The 20,045-nt window shown below is 48.3% G+C and overlaps 1 protein-coding gene across 4 annotated transcripts in view; it reads left to right on the top strand.

The window, feature by feature from the left end:
• LOC106565701 (myoD family inhibitor) overlaps positions 1–20,045 on the top strand; it is a 43,812-nt gene that overhangs the window by 16,217 nt on the left and 7,550 nt on the right. For 3 of the 4 annotated variants that reach the window (XM_045691696.1, XM_045691695.1, XM_045691694.1), the window contains exon 3: positions 6,987–7,124. In XM_045691696.1, coding sequence (XP_045547652.1) covers positions 6,987–7,124 — 138 coding nt within the window. Of the gene's footprint in view, positions 1–6,402; positions 7,125–20,045 lie in introns of those variants that run through there. The other variant, XM_045691693.1, reaches the window with a different exon arrangement.

Here is a 20,045-nt window from a genome sequence, read left to right as displayed (position 1 = left end):
GCAGCCATGGGGGTCCTGGGAGGGCATAGGCCCACCCACTGGGGAGCCAGGCCCACCCACTGGGGAGCCAGGCCCAGTCAATCAGAAGTAGTTTTCCCCACAAAAGGTCTTAATTACAGACAGAAATACTCCTCAGTTTCATCAGTTGTCCGGGTGGCTGGTCTCAGACAATCTCTCAGGTAAAGAAGCCGGACGTGGAGGTCCTGGGCTGGCGTGGTTACACGTGGTCTGCGGTTGTGATGCTGATTGGGCATACTTTCAAATTCTCTAAAATGACGTTGGATGTGGCTTATGGAAGAGAAATTAGCATTCAGTTCTTTGTCAACAGCTCTGGTGGACATTCCTGCACTCAACATGCCAATTGCACGCTCCCTCACAACTTGAGACATCTGTGGCATTGTGTTGTGACAAAACTGCATATTTTAGATTGGCTTTTTATTGCCTCCAGGACAACATGCACCTGTGTAATGATCATGCTGTTTAATCAGCTTCTTGATATGCCACAGCTGTCAGATTATCTTGGCAAAGGAGAAAGGCTCACTAACAGGGATGTAAACAAATGTGTGGACAAAATTTTAGCCAAATAATATTCTTGTGCCTCCAGAAAATTTCTGGGATCTTTTATTTCAGCTCATGAACCATGGGACCAACACTTTACATGTTGTGTTCATATTTGTGCTCAGTATAGATAGAAAGAATGATACAACAATAGATTGAACAATAGATGCCCTGATTTTCAGACACACATACCTCAGAACCACACACACACACAGAGAGAGAACAGTCAGTGTATTGATGGCGGCTCCCCTGACTAGTGCTTTTATATCTGGTTCAGGTCCTGATTGACTATAATGGAAGCAGCATGGCGGCCGCTGCCTTTGAAATGTTTTCCACATGCGGAGGAGGGACACAGGGAGTGTCTCTGTATATGGGGCAGTGTGTGAGAGGGGGAGAGACAGGGTGTAGAGGAAGCATTTCCCCTCTTCTATGATCCTGCTCACATACAGGTCAACACTCGCAGTGAGAACACACACACACACACTTTTCCTGTTTATCCTAGCATGTTGTTTTGATGGCTTTGATATTTTCCATTAAAGATGAAGAGTATATTGATATTAATAATAATGATGATGATTAGTTTCTCTGTGTAAACATGTTTACTTCTACCATGTTGTTTGAGGGTTTTTGATGTCTCAAAAGTCAAATATGGATTTTAGTTGAGAGTATTTGATTTTGCTAACTAAAATATAAAGGAAAGAAGAGATAACAGTGCAGGCATTCTCACCTTGAAAATGGCTACTGTGTTGTAGTTCATGTGTACTGTTTGTAAGACACCGCTTCCCAGAAGCCTTTTTAAGCAAAGTTAACACACAACGAGACTGTGATGATACATATGTTTTTGCAACAACACAGTTAAAGAATATACTGCAACGTGGTTTCGGACAAAGGAACCAATCTTTTCCGTAAAAGCAGACGTTAGTAGTTTTAGTAGTTTTAAAGTAGTTTTAAAGATGGCTTTTAAAGTTCTCTCAACAGCAGTTTTAAATAAGCTGTTAAAAAAGTAGAAAATATGAGCGAGCGAGGCACTTTGGGTTTTTATAAACCACAGAGAAACAACATGGTGTCTGTAGTAGAGACATGGGGTCTGTAGTAGAGACATGGGGTCTGTAGTAGAGACATGGGGTCTGTAGTAGAGACATGGTGTCTGTAGTAGAGACATGGGGTCTGTAGTAGAGACATGGTGTCTGTAGTAGAGACATGGCGTCTGTAGTAGAGACATGGGGTCTGTAGTAGAGACATGGTGTCTGTAGTAGAGACATGGGTTCTGTAGTAGAGACATGGGGTCTGTAGTAGAGACATGGGGTCTGTAGTAGAGACATGGTGTCTGTAGTAGAGACATGGGGTCTGTAGTAGAGACATGGTGTCTGTAGTGGAGACATGGGGTCTGTAATAGAGACATGACGTCTGTAGTAGAGACATGGGGTCTGTAATAGAGACATGGCGTCTGTAGTAGAGACATGACATCTGTAGTAGAGACATGGGGTCTGTAGTAGAGACATGACATCTGTAGTAGAGACATGGCGTCTGTAGTAGAGACATGTCGTCTGTAGTAGAGACATGGGGTCTGTAGTAGAGACATGGGGTCTGTAGTAGAGACATGGGGTCTGTAGTAGAGACATGGGGTCTGTAGTAGAGACATGACGTCTGTAGTGGAGACATGGGGTCTGTAGTAGAGACATGACGTCTGTAGTAGAGACATGGGGTCTGTAGTAGAGACATGGGGTCTGTAGTAGAGACATGACGTCTGTAGTAGAGACATGGGGTCTGTAGTAGAGACATGGGGTCTGTAGCAGAGACATGGCGTCTGTAGTAGAGACATGGCGTCTGTAGTGGAGACATGGGGTCTGTAGTAGAGACATGACGTCTGTAGTAGAGACATGGCGTCTGTAGTAGAGACATGGGGTCTGTAGTAGAGACGTGGCGTCTGTAGTAGAGACATGGCGTCTGTAGTAGAGACATGAGGTCTGTAGTAGAGACATGGGGTCTGTAGTAGAGACATGGCGTCTGTAGTAGAGACATGGCGTCTGTAGTAGAGACATGGGGTCTGTAGTAGAGACATGGGGTCTGTAGTAGAGACATGGCGTCTGTAGTAGAGACATGACGTCTGTAATAGAGACGTGGCGTCTGTAGTAGAGACATGGGGTCTGTGGTAGAGACGTGGGGTCTGTAGTAGAGACATGGGCTCTGTAGTAGAGACGTGGCGTCTGTAGTAGAGACGTGGCGTCTGAAGTAGAGACGTTTCTGTAGTAGAGACGTGTCTGTAGTAGAGACATGGGGTCTGTAGTAGAGACATGGCGTCTGTAGTAGAGACATGGGGTCTGTAGTAGAGACATGACATCTGTAGTAGAGACGTGTCTGTAGTAGATACATGGGGTCTGTAGTAGAGACATGACGTCTGTAGTAGAGACATGGGGTCTGTAGTAGAGACATGGTGTCTGTAGTAGAGACATGGGGTCTGTAGTAGAGACATGGCGTCTGTAGTAGAGACATGGTGTCTGTAGTAGAGACATGGTGTCTGTAGTAGAGACATGGGGTCTGTAGTAGAGACATGACGTCTGTAGTAGAGACATGGTGTCTGTAGTAGAGACATGGGGTCTGTAGTAGAGACATGGGGTCTGTAGTAGAGACATGGCGTCTGTAGTAGAGACATGGTGTCTGTAGTAGAGACATGGTGTCTGTAGTAGAGACATGGTGTCTGTAGTAGAGACATGGCGTCTGTAGTAGAGACATGGTGTCTGTAGTAGAGACATGGTGTCTGTAGTAGAGACATGACGTCTGTAGTAGAGACATGGTGTCTGTAGTAGAGACATGGTGTCTGTAGTAGAGACATGGTGTCTGTAGTAGAGACATGGCGTCTGTAGTAGAGACATGGCGTCTGTAGTAGAGACATGGCGTCTGTAGTAGAGACATGGCGTCTGTAGTAGAGACATGGCGTCTGTAGTAGAGACATGGCGTCTGTAGTAGAGACATGGTGTCTGTAGTGGAGACATGACGTCTGTAGTAGAGACATGGCGTCTGTAGTAGAGACATGGGGTCTGTAGTAGAGACATGGTGTCTGTAGTGGAGACATGGCGTCTGTAGTAGAGACATGACGTCTGTAGTAGAGATATGGCGTCTGTAGTAGAGACATGGTGTCTGTAGTGGAGACATGACGTCTGTAGTAGAGATATGGCGTCTGTAGTAGAGAGAAGATGGTGTGTGTGTGTGTGTGTGTGTGTGTGTGTGTGTGTGTGTGTGTGTGTGTGTGTGTGTGTGTGTGTGTGTGTGTGTGTCAGATGGCAGATCAAACCCAGCTGGCTCCCATTTGCCCAGGAATGAGTCTGCACCTCTCAGAGGCCCACAACCTGTGTGTGTAGCCCTGCATAATTACAGCTTCATTATGGACCGCCTGGCTCCAGCAGGCACATATTAAACATGTATACTCACATACATTTAATGCTCTATATATGTCCTCACGTACATTTAATGCTCTATATATGTCCTCACGTACATTTAATGCTCTATATATGTCCTCACGTACATTTAATGCTCTATATATGTCCTCACGTACATTTAATGCTCTATATATGTCCTCACGTACATTTAATGCTCTATATATGTCCTCACGTACATTTAATGCTCTATATATGTCCTCACGTACATTTAATGCTCTATATATGTCCTCACGTACATTTAATGCTCTATATATGTACTCACGTACATTTAATGCTCTATATATGTCCTCACATACATTTAATGCTCTATATATGTACTCACGTACATTTAATGCTCTATATATGTCCTCACATACATTTAATGCTCTATATATGTCCTCACGTAGATTTTATGCTCTATATATGTCCTCACGTACATTTAATGCTCTATATATGTCCTCACGTACATTTAATGCTCTATATATGTACTCACGTACATTTAATGCTCTATATATGTCCTCACGTACATTTAATGCTCTATATATGTCCTCATGTACATTTAATGCTCTATATATGTCCTCACGTACATTTAATGCTCTATATATGTCCTCACGTACATTTAATGCTCTATATATGTCCTCACGTACATTTAATGCTCTATATATGTCCTCACGTACATTTAATGCTCTATATATGTCCTCACGTACATTTAATGCTCTATATATGTACTCACGTACATTTAATGCTCTATATATGTCCTCACATACATTTAATGCTCTATATATGTACTCACGTACATTTAATGCTCTATATATGTCCTCACATACATTTAATGCTCTATATATGTCCTCACATACATTTAATGCTCTATATATGTCCTCACGTACATTTAATGCTCTATATATGTCCTCACATACATTTAATGCTCTATATATGTACTCACGTACATTTAATGCACTACATATGTCCTCACATACCCCATACAGGTTTCACAGGCATGCACATACACCCCTAAACAGTCAAAAGGGGTTGGATTGTACTGTCTCCAGACACACACACACACACACACACACACACACACACACACACACACACACACACACACACACACACACACACACACACACACACACACACACATACTCATACACTCCCTCACACAATGATGTTCTCACTCACTCTCTGTTTGAGGGAGAGGAGTAATTATACAGTCTGTGTTCCATCCAGTGAACAGCTTGAAGGTTGGAATGACTAGCAGTAGACGTTCAATGTCCTGTTAGTGGAATCTACAATATGAAAGGGTGTGTGTGTGTGTTCTCGGTCCATGTGTATGAGTGTTATATGTGGTAGTCCTTGAGTACATTGGCAACTCTATCAAAGACAGAACAAAGCAGCTACAGTGATAAAATAGTGATGTTTCAGCTGTTCTCAGCAACTTGTCTGGAGGAAGAGGAGACATTCAATAACTTGAGAAGAATTCAAGTATAACAGTTCATAGCCTTTTTAAGTAGCCTTCATAAAGGCTTTGTGAATGTCTATTGCCTTTGTCTCAGTCTCTCTTCTTTCTCGCTCTGTTACCTCCAGATGAATGTGTGTCCTGTTTGTCTCTCCTCTCTCTGTTACCTCCAGATGAATGTGTGTCCTGTCTGTCTCTCTCCTCTCTCTGTTACCTCCAGATGAATGTGTGTCCTGTCTGTCTCTCTCCTCTCTCTGTTACCTCCAGATGAATGTGTGTCCTGTCTGTCTCTCTCTGTTACCTCCAGATGAATGTGTGTCCTGTCTGTCTCTCTCCTCTCTCTGTTACCTCCAGATGAATGTGTGTCCTGTCTGTCTCTCTCTGTTACCTCCAGATGAATGTGTGTCCTGTCTGTCTCTCTCTGTTACCTCCAGATGAATGTGTGTCCTGTCTGTCTCTCTCTGTTACCTCCAGATGAATGTGTCCTGTCTGTCTCTCCTCTCTCTGTTACCTCCAGATGAATGTGTGTCCTGTCTGTCTCTCTCCTCTCTCTGTTACCTCCAGATGAATGTGTGTCCTGTCTGTCTCTCTCCTCTCTCTGTTACCTCCAGATTAATGTGTGTCCTGTCTGTCTCTCTCTGTTACCTCCAGATGAATGTGTGTCCTGTCTGTCTCTCTCCTCTCTCTGTTACCTCCAGATGAATTTGTGTCCTGTCTGTCTCTCTCCTCTCTCTGTTACCTCCAGATAAATGTGTGTCCTGTCTGTCTCTCCCTGTTACCTCCAGATGAATGTGTCCTGTCTGTCTCTCTCCTCTCTCTGTTACCTCCAGATGAATGTGTGTCCTGTCTGTCTCTCTCCTCTCTCTGTTACCTCCAGATGAATGTGTGTCCTGTCTGTCTCTCTCCTCTCTCTGTTACCTCCAGATGAATGTGTGTCCTGTCTGTCTCTCTCTGTTACCTCCAGATGAATGTGTGTCCTGTCTGTCTCTCTCCTCTCTCTGTTACCTCCAGATGAATGTGTGTCCTGTCTGTCTCTCTCTGTTACCTCCAGATGAATGTGTGTCCTGTCTGTCTCTCTCCTCGCTCTGTTACCTCCAGATGAATGTGTGTCCTGTCCAATGTTCCCTCAAAAATGTTTAATCACTGAGCAAATTTCAGGTCTGCTGAGCTTTAGTGCATCTTCCGGCACGTGTTTACTGCTGTACCTGCTTCAAATTAGTTTTAACAGTGGCCAAGTAGGCTATTGTGGCTATTTGATCACCATGTTGTCACGTCCTGACCAGTATTAAGGGGTATTTGTTGTTGTAGTTTGGTCAGGACGTGGCAGAGGGTATTTGTTTTATGTGGTTCGGGGTGGTGGTGTATGTAGTAGGGTGTTTGATTTATTATTTCCGGGTTTTGGTCTATGTTCTATGTTTTGTATTTCTATGTTACATTTACATTTTTTTTTTTTTCTTCGGTGTGGCAGTCTGAGGGTAGCTGTGCGCTCACGCAGCTTAGAGGGAACGTTGGTCCTGTCCCTCTGTCTGTCTCTCCTCTCTCTCTGTTACCTCCAGATTTGGACAGGAGCATGGAGCCCCTCATCGAGATGCCAAAGGTTAAACCAGAGGGGTTGCTAGGAGACACAGAGAACGGCAACAACAACAACAGTCTCTCACAGCCGGACCTGACGACACCTAGCAAGAGCATTACCTGTGAGTTTCTCACACACACACACACACACACACACACACACATCTGTCTGCACATATGTACACACTCTCTCACGCACACACATACATACATACAAATACATAAATGGCTTTGAATGTTTGGGTTCCATTACTGAGCCCCGGTGTTGTGAGTCACACCGTCTGGACCCTGAATGAACACACACAGCCCTAAGAAGTAGGTCAGATACACACTCTCACACCTCTGAATTGAATTGTCAACAGAGGGATTTTTTTATTTAGCCATTTAGTTAAGAACAAATTCTTATTTACAATGACAGCCTACCAGGGAACAGTGGGTTAACTGTCTTGTTCAGGGGCAGAATGACAGATATTTACCTTGTCAGCTCGGGGATTCGATCTAGCAACCTTTCAGTTACTAGTCCAACATTCTAACCACTAGGCTACCTGCCTGTTAGTTACTGGTCCAACGTTCTAACCACTAGGCTACCTGCCTGTTAGTTACTGGTCCAACGTTCTAACCACTAGGCTACCTGCCTGTTAGTTACTAGTCCAACGTTCTAACCACTAGGCTACCTGCCTGTTAGTTACTGGTCCAACGTTCTAACCACTAGGGTACCTGCCTGTTAGTTACTGGTCCAACGCTCTAAACACTAGGCTACCTGCCTGTTAGTTACTGGTCCAACGCTCTAAACACTAGGCTACCTGCCTGTTAGTTACTGGTCCAACGTTCTAACCACTAGGCTACCTGCCTGTTAGTTACTAGTCCAACGTTCTAACCACTAGGCTACCTGCAAGATAGTTACTAGTCCAACGTTCTAACCACTAGGCTACCTGCCTGTTAGTTACTGGTCCAACGCTCTAACCACTAGGCTACCTGCCTGTTAGTTACTGGTCCAACGTTCTAACCACTAGGCTACCTGCCTGTTAGTTACTAGTCCAACGTTCTAACCACTAGGCTACCTGCCTGTTAGTTACTGGTCCAACGTTCTAACCACTAGGCTACCTGCCTGTTAGTTACTAGTCCAACGTTCTAACCACTAGGCTACCTGCCTGTTAGTTACTGGTCCAACGTTCTAACCACTAGGCTACCTGCCTGTTAGTTACTAGTCCAACGTTCTAACCACTAGGCTACCTGCCTGTTAGTTACTGGTCCAACGTTCTAACCACTAGGCTACCTGCCTGTTAGTTACTGGTCCAACGCTCTAACCACTAGGCTACCTGCCTGTTAGTTACTAGTCCAACGTTCTAACCACTAGGCTACCTGCCTGTTAGTTACTAGTCCAACGTTCTAACCACTAGGCTACCTGCCTGTTAGTTACTGGTCCAACGTTCTAACCACTAGGCTACCTGCCTGTTAGTTACTGGTCCAACGCTCTAACCACTAGGCTACCTGCCTGTTAGTTACTGGTCCAACGTTCTAACCACTAGGCTACCTGCCTGTTAGTTACTGGTCCAACGTTCTAACCACTAGGCTTCCTGCCTGTTAGTTACTGGTCCAACGTTCTAACCACTAGGCTTCCTGCCTGTTAGTTACTGGTCCAACGTTCTAACCACTAGGCTACCTGCCTGTTAGTTACTGGTCCAACGTTCTAACCACTAGGCTACCTGCCTGTTAGTTACTGGTCCAACGTTCTAACCACTAGGCTACCTGCCTGTTAGTTACTGGTCCAACGTTCTAACCACTAGGCTACCTGCCTGTTAGTTACTAGTACAACGTTCTAACCACTAGGCTACCTGCCTGTTAGTTACTGGTCCAACGTTCTAACCACTAGGCTACCTGCCTGTTAGTTACTAGTCCAACGTTCTAACCACTAGGCTACCTGCCTGTTAGTTACTGGTCCAACGTTCTAACCACTAGGCTACCTGCCTGTTAGTTACTAGTCCAACGTTCTAACCACTAGGCTACCTGCCTGTTAGTTACTAGTCCAACGTTCTAACCACTAGGCTACCTGCCTGTTAGTTACTGGTCCAACGCTCTAACCACTAGGCTACCTGCCTGTTAGTTACTAGTCCAACGTTCTAACCACTAGGCTACCTGCCTGTTAGTTACTAGTCCAATTTTCTAACCACTAGGCTACCTGCCTGTTAGTTACTGGTCCAACGTTCTAACCACTAGGCTACCTGCCTGTTAGTTACTGGTCCAATGCTCTAACCACTAGGCTACCTGCCTGTTAGTTACTGGTCCAACGTTCTAACCACTAGGCTACCTGCCTGTTAGTTACTGGTCCAACGTTCTAACCACTAGGCTACCTGCCTGTTAGTTACTGGTCCAACGTTCTAACCACTAGGCTACCTGCCTGTTAGTTACTGGTCCAACGCTCTAACCACTAGGCTACCTGCCTGTTAGTTAGTGGTCCAACGTTCTAACCACTAGGCTACCTGCCTGTTAGTTACTGGTCCAACGTTCTAACCACTAGGCTACCTGCCTGTTAGTTACTAGTCCAACGTTCTAACCACTAGGCTACCTGCCTGTTAGTTACTGGTCCAACGCTCTAACCACTAGGCTACCTGCCTGTTAGTTACTAGTCCAACGTTCTAACCACTAGGCTACCTGCCTGTTAGTTACTGGTCCAACGTTCTAACCACTAGGCTACCTGCCTGTTAGTTACTAGTCCAACGTTCTAACCACTAGGCTACCTGCCTGTTAGTTACTAGTCCAACGTTCTAACCACTAGGCTACCTGCCTGTTAGTTACTGGTCCAACGCTCTAACCACTAGGCTACCTGCCTGTTAGTTACTAGTCCAACGTTCTAACCACTAGGCTACCTGCCTGTTAGTTACTAGTCCAATTTTCTAACCACTAGGCTACCTGCCTGTTAGTTACTGGTCCAACGTTCTAACCACTAGGCTACCTGCCTGTTAGTTACTGGTCCAACATTCTAACCACTAGGCTACCTGCCTGTTAGTTACTGGTCCAACGCTCTAACCACTAGGCTACCTGCCTGTTAGTTAGTGGTCCAACGTTCTAACCACTAGGCTACCTGCCTGTTAGTTACTGGTCCAACGTTCTAACCACTAGGCTACCTGCCTGTTAGTTACTAGTCCAACGTTCTAACCACTAGGCTACCTGCCTGTTAGTTACTGGTCCAACGCTCTAACCACTAGGCTACCTGCCTGTTAGTTACTGGTCCAACGCTCTAACCACTAGGCTACCTGCCTGTTAGTTACTGGTCCAACGCTCTAACCACTAGGCTACCTGCCTGTTAGTTACTGGTCCAACGCTCTAACCACTAGGCTACCTGCCTGTTAGTTACTGGTCCAACGCTCTAACCACTAGGCTACCTGCCTGTTAGTTACTAGTCCAACGTTCTAACCACTAGGCTACCTGCCTGTTAGTTACTGGTCCAACGCTCTAACCACTAGGCTACCTGCCTGTTAGTTACTGTTCCAACGCTCTAACCACTAGGCTACCTGCCTGTTAGTTACTGGTCCAACGTTCTAACCACTAGGCTACCTGCCTGTTAGTTACTAGTCCAACGTTCTAACCACTAGGCTACCTGCCTGTTAGTTTCTGAATTGCTAAAGCACACGTGTCTACATGCAAAACGCCACATGCTGCGGCCAAATGAAACACCTCTCCTCCATTTGACTATTTCCTGTCTGTTTGGTGGTAACTGTGATTGCTGGGAGTCGCTATGACTACTATACCTAAGTGACTCAGACAGTATAGTTTTTGGCTGTGTCCGTCTCTCCCCCGTATTCTCTTGGGCATCTTTGTGAAGTATGAACCATGTTTATGTAGTAATATAGACCATTACCTGGGCTGACAGTTTATCATCAGACCTTTTGGATTAGGGGGGTCACAGTTCAAGGCCTCGTCCTGGCTAGAAACACTGGTTTGTTTCATTGATGGGTCACAAGAAGTCCAAACGGTAAAGGTGGATCACAGAGCTGAACAAATGTCCTTCACTGACCCCTAAACACCATATGGTCCCTCAATACAGTGCTGCATTCACTTCCTGCTGGAAAAGCAGCCCTGGCATCAATAACATACAGATACTGTACACTAACATACTGATACACACATACATTCCTGTCTCCCCCTAAACCCCTAACCACACACACATCATCCCAGTGTAGTCCGGCCAGGGGTCCTCTGCTCCAAGCAACGTGAGCCACTTCCTGATAGTTACTGAGTTACCGCAAAGTAACTCCAGGAGCTGTAATGATGGTGTGTTTAAGAGGCTGTGTCAGACAGACAGACAGACAGACAGACAGACAGACAGACAGACAGACAGACAGACAGACAGACAGACAGACAGACAGACAGACAGACAGACAGACAGACAGACAGACAGACAGACAGACAGACAGACAGACAGACAGACAGACAGACAGACAGACAGAGAGAGAGACAGAGAGAGAGAGAGAGAGAGAGATTGGGTAATACTAGGAGAGGGACTGGGTTTAGGGTTATGGGGGAATTGGGCCAGGTAATGTTGAAATACTTATGAAACAGGTTTCTGTGGGATTTTAGCGAGTGTGTGTGTGTGTGTCTGTCTGTATTCAACATTCTTCTCTTATTTTATGTCCCCTATAAAACGAGCTCCATACACTGTGCTGCAAGAGTTACTAGACTACGGACAAAATGTACAAGCCCCATCTCACACCTTCCTCCATCCCCCTGTACCTCCTTACCCTCTATACCTCCCTCTATCCATCTCACACCTTCTGCCATACCCCTGTACCTCCTTACCCTCTATACCTCCCTCTATCCATCTCACACCTTCCTCCATCCCCCTGCACCTCCTTACCCTCTATACCTCCCTCTATCCATCTCACACCTTCCTCCAATCCCCCTGTACCTCCTTACCCTCTATACCTCCCTCTATCCATCTCACACCTTCCTCCATCCCCCTGTACCTCCTCACCCTCTATACCTCCCTCTATCCATCTCACACCTTCCTCCATCCCCCTGTACCTCCTTACCCTCTATACCTCCCTCTATCCATCTCACACCTTCCTCCATCCCCCTGTACCTCCTCACCCTCTATACCTCCCTCTATCCATCTCACACCTTCCTCCATCCCCCTGTACCTCCTTACCCTCTATACCTCCCTCTATCCATCTCACACCTTCCTCCATACCTCCCTCCTTCCGTCCCCCTATACCTCCCTCCTTCCATCCCCCTATACCTCCCTCCTTCCATCCCCCTATACCTCCCTCCTTCCATCCCCCTATTCCTCCCTCCTTCCATCCCCCTATTCCTCCCTCCTTCCATCTCCCTTTACCTCCTTCCTTCCATCCCCCTTTACCTCCCTCCTTCCATCCCCCTATTCCTCCCTCCTTCCATCCCCCTATACCTCCCTCCTTCCATCCCCCTATACCTCCCTCCTTCCATCCCCCCTATTCCTCCCTCCGTCCATCCCCCTATTCCTCCCTCCTTCCATCCCCCCTATACCTCCCTTCTTCCATCCCCTATACCTCCCTCCTTCCATCCCCCCTATACCTCCCTTCTCCCATCCCCTATACCCCCCTCCTTCCATCCCCCTATACCTCCTTCCTTCCCCCTATACCTCCCTCCTTCCATCCCCCCTATACCTCCCTTCTCCCATCCCCTATACCCCCTCCTTCCATCCCCTTATACCTCCTTCCTTCCATCCCCCTATACCTCCTTCCTCCCATCCCCCTATACCTTCTTCCTTCCATCCCCCTATACCTCCTTCCTTCCATCCCCCTATACCTCCTTCCTCCCATCCCCCTATACCTCCTTCCTCCCATCCCCCTATACCTCCTTCCTTCCATCCCCCTATACCTCCCTCCTCCCATCCCCCTATTTCTCCCTCCTTCCATCCCCCCTATACCTCCCTCCTTCCATCCCCCCTATACCTCCCTTCTCCCATCCCCTATACCCCCCTCCTTCCATCCCCCCTATACCTCCCTCCTTCCATCCCCCTATACCTCCTTCCTTCCATCCCCTTATACCTACTTCCTTCCATCCCCCTATACCTCCCTCCTTCCATCCCCCTATACCTCCCTCCTTCCATCCCCCATACCTCCTTCCTTCCATCCCCCTATACCTCCCTCCTTCCATCCCCCTATACCTCCCTTCTCCCATCCCCTATACCCCCTCCTTCCATCCCCTATACCCCCTCCTTCCATCCCCCTATACCTCCTTCCTTCCATCCCCCTATACCCCCCTCCTTCCATCCCCCTATACCTCCTTCCTTCCATCCCCCCTATACCTCCCTCCTTCCATCCCCTATACCTACCTCCCTCCTTCCATCCCCCCTATACCTCCTTCCTCCCATCCCCCTATACCTCCTTCCTTCCATCCCCCTATACCCCCCTCCTTCCATCCCCCTATACCTCCTTCCTTCCATCCCCCCTATACCTCCCTCCTTCCATCCCCTATACCTACCTCCTTCCTTCCATCCCCCTATACCTCCCTCCTTCCATCCCCTATACCTACCTCCCTCCTTCCATCCCCCTATACCTCCCTTCTCCCATCCCCTATACCCCCTCCTTCCATCCCCCTATACTTCCTTCCTTCCATCCCCTTATACCTCCTTCCTTCCATCCCCTTATACCTCCTTCCTTCCATCCCCCATACCTCCTTCCTCCCATCCCCCTATACCTTCTTCCTTCCATCCCCCTATACCTCCTTCCTTCCATCCCCCTATACCTCCTTCCTCCCATCCCCCTATACCTCCTTCCTCCCATCCCCCTATACCTCCTTCCTCCCATCCCCCTATACCTCCTTCCTTCCATCCCCCTATACCTCCCTCCTCCCATCCCCCTATTTCTCCCTCCTTCCATCCCCTATACCTCCCTCCTTCCATCCCCCTATACCTCCCTCCTTCCATTCCCCTATACCTCCCTTCTCCCATCCCCTATACCCCCCTCCTTCCATCCCCCCTATACCTCCCTCCTTCCATCCCCCTATACCTCCTTCCTTCCATCCCCTTATACCTACTTCCTTCCATCCCCCTATACCTCCCTCCTTCCATCCCCCCTATACATCCTTCCTTCCATCCCCCTATACCTCCTTCCTTCCATCCCCCTATACCTCCCTCCTTCCATCCCCCCTATACCTCCCTCCTTCCATCCCCCTATACCTCCTTCCTTCCATCCCCCTATACCTACTTCCTTCCATCTCCCTATACCTCCCTCCTTCCATCCCCCTATACCTCCTTCCTTTCATCCCCCTATATCTCCCTTCTTCCATCCCCTATACCTCCCTCCATCCATCCTCTACACCTCCTTTCAAACCCTAGACCCACTCTGGTGTACATATCTAGGATCAGCTTTCCCTTCCCCAAGCCTAACCTTAACCATTAGGGGACGAAATCAAAACAGACCTTAGATCAGCATCTACAAGCCATGTCATCTCTGTTCCGCCTGCTTTTCTCTGCTGATGCAGGTGGCTGGTGAGTCAGTCTGGGGGCTCGTATTGTGTGTGTGTGGAAGTTGTAAATTGAACACTATTGTATCATCAGCAACACTGTGACTAACTTTCTAGATCCTCTTACCTGCTACAACCACAGCCAGAAAGAGAGATTATATCCCCCGTATGCACCAGCTGTCAGAGCAGCTCACAGATCCCTGCACCTGTACATAGCCCATCTGTAAACAGCCCATCTATCTACCTCATCCCCATACTGTATTTATTTATCTTGCTCCTTTGCACCCCAGTATCTCTACTTGCACATTCATCTTCTGCACATCTACCATTCCAGTGTTTAATTGCTATATTGTAATTACTTCGCCACCATGGCCTATTTATTGCTTTAACTTACCTCATTTGCACTCACTGTATATAGACTTTTTGTTTTCTTTTGTTCTACTGTATTATTGACTGTATGTTTGTTTTACTCCATGTGTAAATCTGTGTTGTTATGTGTGTCGAACTGCTTTGCTTTATCTTGGCCAGGTCGCAGTTGTAAATGAGAACTTGTTCTCAACTGGCCTACCTGGTTAAATAAAGGTGAAATAAAAATATATCAAATAAATATCAAATATGAACTAGTGGCTTTTGCTGCTACTAAATGACTAGATGTCTGTGTGTGTGTGTGTGTGTGTGTGTGTGTGTGTGTGTGTGTGTGTGTGTGTGTGTGTGTGTGTGTGTGTGTGTGTGGTGATGTCATCATGTACATGACGTGTGTGTGTGTGGAGGAAAACAGAAGCGAGATTGCATTCTGCAACTCAGATGCTCTGTCTCACAGTGATGACATCATGGCTGTAGCATGTGTCTGGCGCAGGGCCTCTGACAAGCTGTCTGAGACTAATGTGCAGAGAGCCGTTAACGGGTTTGTGTTAATGTGGCGCGTGTGTGTGTGCATGAGTGTGTACACGGGTTTGTGTGTGCTGTGCCTGTGTGTGTGTGTGTATGCTGTGTGTGCACGAGTGTGTGCTGTGCCTGCGTGTGTGTATGCTGTTCTCTTCAGTAGTTGAGTGGTGTGTTTCTGTGTCTCTAGCACAGTGATTCAGTAAAGCATCAGTCCAGCTGTCACAGTCCTATACACCCTGCCAGTAAGTAGCATGGGGGGTGAACAGCTGTCTGACTCATGACTGACCTCTCCTTTGGGGTGCTCTTGTATGTTTTCAACTGTTTTCATCCAAACCTCAGGTCTGCACCATCACCACCACCTCACTGTCAGACCCCTCACTGTCAGACCCCTCACTCACACTCCCTCACTCCCTCACTCCCTTTGTCTGGCGCCACAGTGGAACACAGAGAGTTAAGGACCCACAGGGATTCATCAGTCCTCATGACTCATTTGTACAACTTCAGTTAGAAAATGCTCCATACAGACAAGTTAATAACAGCTGAAATGGAGCAATATTTAGTTAACGTTTTAGTTGTAAGGCGTATCACACACAACAGTGCAGTGGAAAGGCTGAGTTGACAGCTTGGTGAGGTCAGTATGATGATGGGCTCATTAAAGGGGATGTGGACCAGGTTAGAGTGTCGCCGGTGTAAAATGTAACAGGATCGTGACACAGTGCCTTTAATTACACACCAGTCTGTGATGAATCTGTCCTCATCCTCCTCTTCCTCCTCCTTCACACGCACGCACACACTAGTCTGATTAATCTCTCCTTTTCTTCCTCTTTCTTCTCTCTCTCACACACACACACACACACACAGTCTGGAAAGAGTGGCACCTAACCCCAACTTTACTTCTGACCCATTCTTTCCCCTTCCCTCTCTCCTCCTTCCCTCTCTCCTCTGTCTTACCTTTCACCTTTTCCACCTTTCTTCTCTCCTCCTTCCCTCTCTCCTCCTTCCATCTCTCCTCCCTCCCTCTCTCCCTATTTTCACCCCATTCTCCCAGTTAAGTAGAGCGTTTATCCTCTCTCAGCCCCCATTGCCCACTCTGTATAGGGAAATAAGCTACACTTCCATTGGAATACCAGTCTTTAGAAATACCACACTCTGTTATTCTGAGATTAGATTCCCCATCCCTGTAGAGATTGTTATTAAAATGAGCTGAAGTAGCCAGGGGCTTATGAGGTCAGTGTTTTTGAGGGGTCACCCATTTTAACACCCCCCCCCCCCCCACCTCCCAGTCCTCATCAAGTCCCATTGGTGGTGAATGAGGTGACAGTGGAAGGACAAGGTGACAGTACTTACCATGTAAAGCACTTAGTTGTGATTAGCTGTGATCTGTAGTAACAGTTCTGTTCTGTTCTATATGTAGGGAGGGAAAACAGGGGCCCAGCAGGTCCCTCACAGCTCTGACCGAGTTCAGCTGGCCTGGTCTGAGCCGATGAGCTGGCATAAACAGCACTCTGTTTACTGTCTACTGGTCAGACTGCTGAGTCACTGAGGGAGAGAGGGAGGAAAAGGGGGGGAAGAGGGAGGTAGGAGGAGGGAGGTTGGAAAGGTAGAGAGGTGCAGTGATCAGTAGTAATCATAGCCTCAAGTCTAGAGTGGTGGGAGGGGGGTGACTGAAGGGGAGGTGGTGGGAGGAGAGGGATTTGGAGAGAGAGGGAGGGGGAGGAAGTGAGGAGGAGGTTGGAAAGGTAGAGAGGTGCAGTGATCATTAGGAGGGTAATGGGAGGTGAGTGAATGGAGGGATTTGGAGAGAGAGGGAGGGGGAGGAAGTGAGGAGGAGGTTGGAAAGGTAGAGAGGTGCAGTGATCAGTAGGAGGGTAATGGGAGGTGAGTGAATGGAGGGATTTGGGGAGAGAGGGGGGAGGAGGTGAGTGAATGGAGGGATTTGGGGAGAGAGGGAGGAGGAGGTGAGTGAATGGAGGGATTTGGGGAGAGAGGGAGGAGGAGGTGAGTGAATGGAGGGATTTGGGGAGAGAGGGGGGAGGAGGTGAGCATTCAGCCGACTGTGATTCACCCTCTCTCAGGCCAGACATACCACACCCCCATCGCTGCAGGCAACAGGCTGGGCACTGGGCCTGTCTCTCCCTCTCTCTCCCTGTCTCTCCCTCTCTCTCCCTCCCTCTCTCTCCCTGTCTCTCCCTCTCTCTTCCTGTCTCTCCCTATCTCTCCCTGTCTCACCCTCTCTCACCCTCTCTCACCCTGTCTCTCTCAATTCAATTCAAGGGCTTTATGGGCATGGGAAACATGTTAACATTGACAAAGCAAGTGAAATAGATAATAAACAAAAGTGAAATAAACAATCAAAATTAACACTCTCTGTCTCTCGCTCTGTCTCTCTCACACACTGTTTTGTATATATTCTTGCATTCTCTGGCCCAGACTACACTATTGACTCACGCTCCTTCCTGCTCTGTGTTTCTCCCCTCCTTCAGTTTGTGGTGTGCCAGTTTCATCATGCTAAGCCCACAGTCGTTTGGCTTTTTATTTGTTGTTATTTTTAACTATGGGCTGCTGAATCATTGTGTTTGTGTGGCACGCCCTTACATCACTCCTGACCCAAAATAGACAAGACAGCCGAAGCTTAGGGCTGTATATCCTTTCACACACTGTCGTCTGTTTCTCTATCTCACAAACACACACACTCTATCGCAGTCTGAGCTGTTTCTCTCTGTGTCTCTCGCTCTCTGTGTGTGTGTGTGCGTGTGCGTGTGCGTGTGCGTGCGCGTGCGCGTGTGCGTGTGCGTGTGTGCCAGCCTTGTTGTTTGTCCTTAGGCTTTGTATGGAGACAGTCATGACTCCTCTGAAACCTCGTCAGTCTGTCTGGCTGCTAGATGCCCAAGAGACCCGCCTGTTTACTGTCCACCGACACCCACACAGGGGAGGGGGGAATGAACTCTCATACTGACACCCACACAGGGGAGAGGGGGAATGAACTCTCATACTGACACCCACACAGGGGAGAGGGGGGAATGAAGCCTCATACTGACACCTACACAGGGGAGAGGGGGGAATGCACCCTCATACTGACACCCACACAGGGGAGAGGGGGAATGAACTCTCATACTGACACCCACACAGGGGAGAGGGGGAATGAACTCTCATACTGACACCCACACAGGGGAGAGGGGGAATGAACCCTCATACTGACACCCACACAGGGGAGAGGGGGAATGAACTCTCATACTGACACCCACACAGGGGAGGGGGGAATGAACCCTCATACTGTCACCCACACAGGGGAGAGGGGGAATGAACCCTCATACTGACACCCACACAGGGGAGAGGGGGAATGAACCCTCATACTGACACCCACACAGGGGAGAGGGGGGAATGCACCCTCATACTGACACCCACACAGGGGAGAGGGGGAATGAACTCTCATACTGACACCCACACAGGGGAGGGGGGAATGAACTCTCATACTGACACCCACACAGGGGAGAGGGGGAATGAACTCTCATACTGACACCCACACAGGGGAGAGGGGGGGAATGAACTCTCATACTGACACCCACACAGGGGAGAGGGGGAATGAACTCTCATACTGACACCCACACAGGGGAGGGGGGGAATGAACTCTCATACTGACACCCACACAGGGGAGAGGGGGAATGAACTCTCATACTGACACCCACACAGGGGAGAGGGGGAATGAACTCTCATACTGACACCCACACAGGGGAGAGGGGGAATGAACTCTCATACTGACACCCACACAGGGGAGGGGGGAATGAACTCTCATACTGACACCCACACAGGGGAGGGGGGGGAATGAACCCTCATACTGACACCCACACACAACCACCCCCACCGACACCCACAGAGGGGAGGGGGGGAACAAACTCTCATACTGACACCCACACAGGGGAGGGGGGGAATGAACTCTCATACTGACACCCACACAGGGGAGGGGGGGGAATGAACCCTCATACTGACACCCACACACAACCACCCCCACCGACACCCACAGAGGGGAGGGGGGGAACAAACCCTCATACTGACACCCACACACAACCACCCCCACCGACACCCACACAGGGGAGGAACAAACTCTCATACTGACACCCACACAGGGGAGAGGGGGAATGAACTCTCATACTGACACCCACACAGGGGAGAGGGGGAATGAACTCTCATACTGACACCCACACAGGGGAGAGGGGGAATGAACTCTCATACTGACACCCACACAGGGGAGAGGGGGAATGAACTCTCATACTGACACCCACACAGGGGAGGGGGGAATGAACTCTCATACTGACACCCACACAGGGGAGGGGGGGAATGAACTCTCATACTGACACCCACACAGGGGAGAGGGGGAATGAACTCTCATACTGACACCCACACAGGGGAGAGGGGGGGAATGAACTCTCATACTGACACCCACACAGGGGAGGGGGGAATGAACTCTCATACTGACACCCACACAGGGGAGAGGGGGAATGAACACTCATACTGACACCCACACAGGGGAGAATGAACTCTCATACTGACACCCACACAGGGGAGAGGGGGAATGAACTCTCATACTGACACCCACACAGGGGAGAGGGGGAATGAACTCTCATACTGACACCCACACAGGGGAGAGGGGGGAATGAACTCTCATACTGACACCCACACATGGGAGAGGGGGAATGAACCCTCATACTGACACC

This window comes from Salmo salar, chromosome ssa12 (genome assembly GCF_905237065.1).
Source record: "Salmo salar chromosome ssa12, Ssal_v3.1, whole genome shotgun sequence".
Classification (NCBI taxonomy): Eukaryota; Metazoa; Chordata; class Actinopteri; order Salmoniformes; family Salmonidae; genus Salmo; species Salmo salar.
The sequence above is the reverse complement of the archived record's forward strand: the minus strand, read 5'-3'. Positions and strand labels throughout refer to the sequence as shown.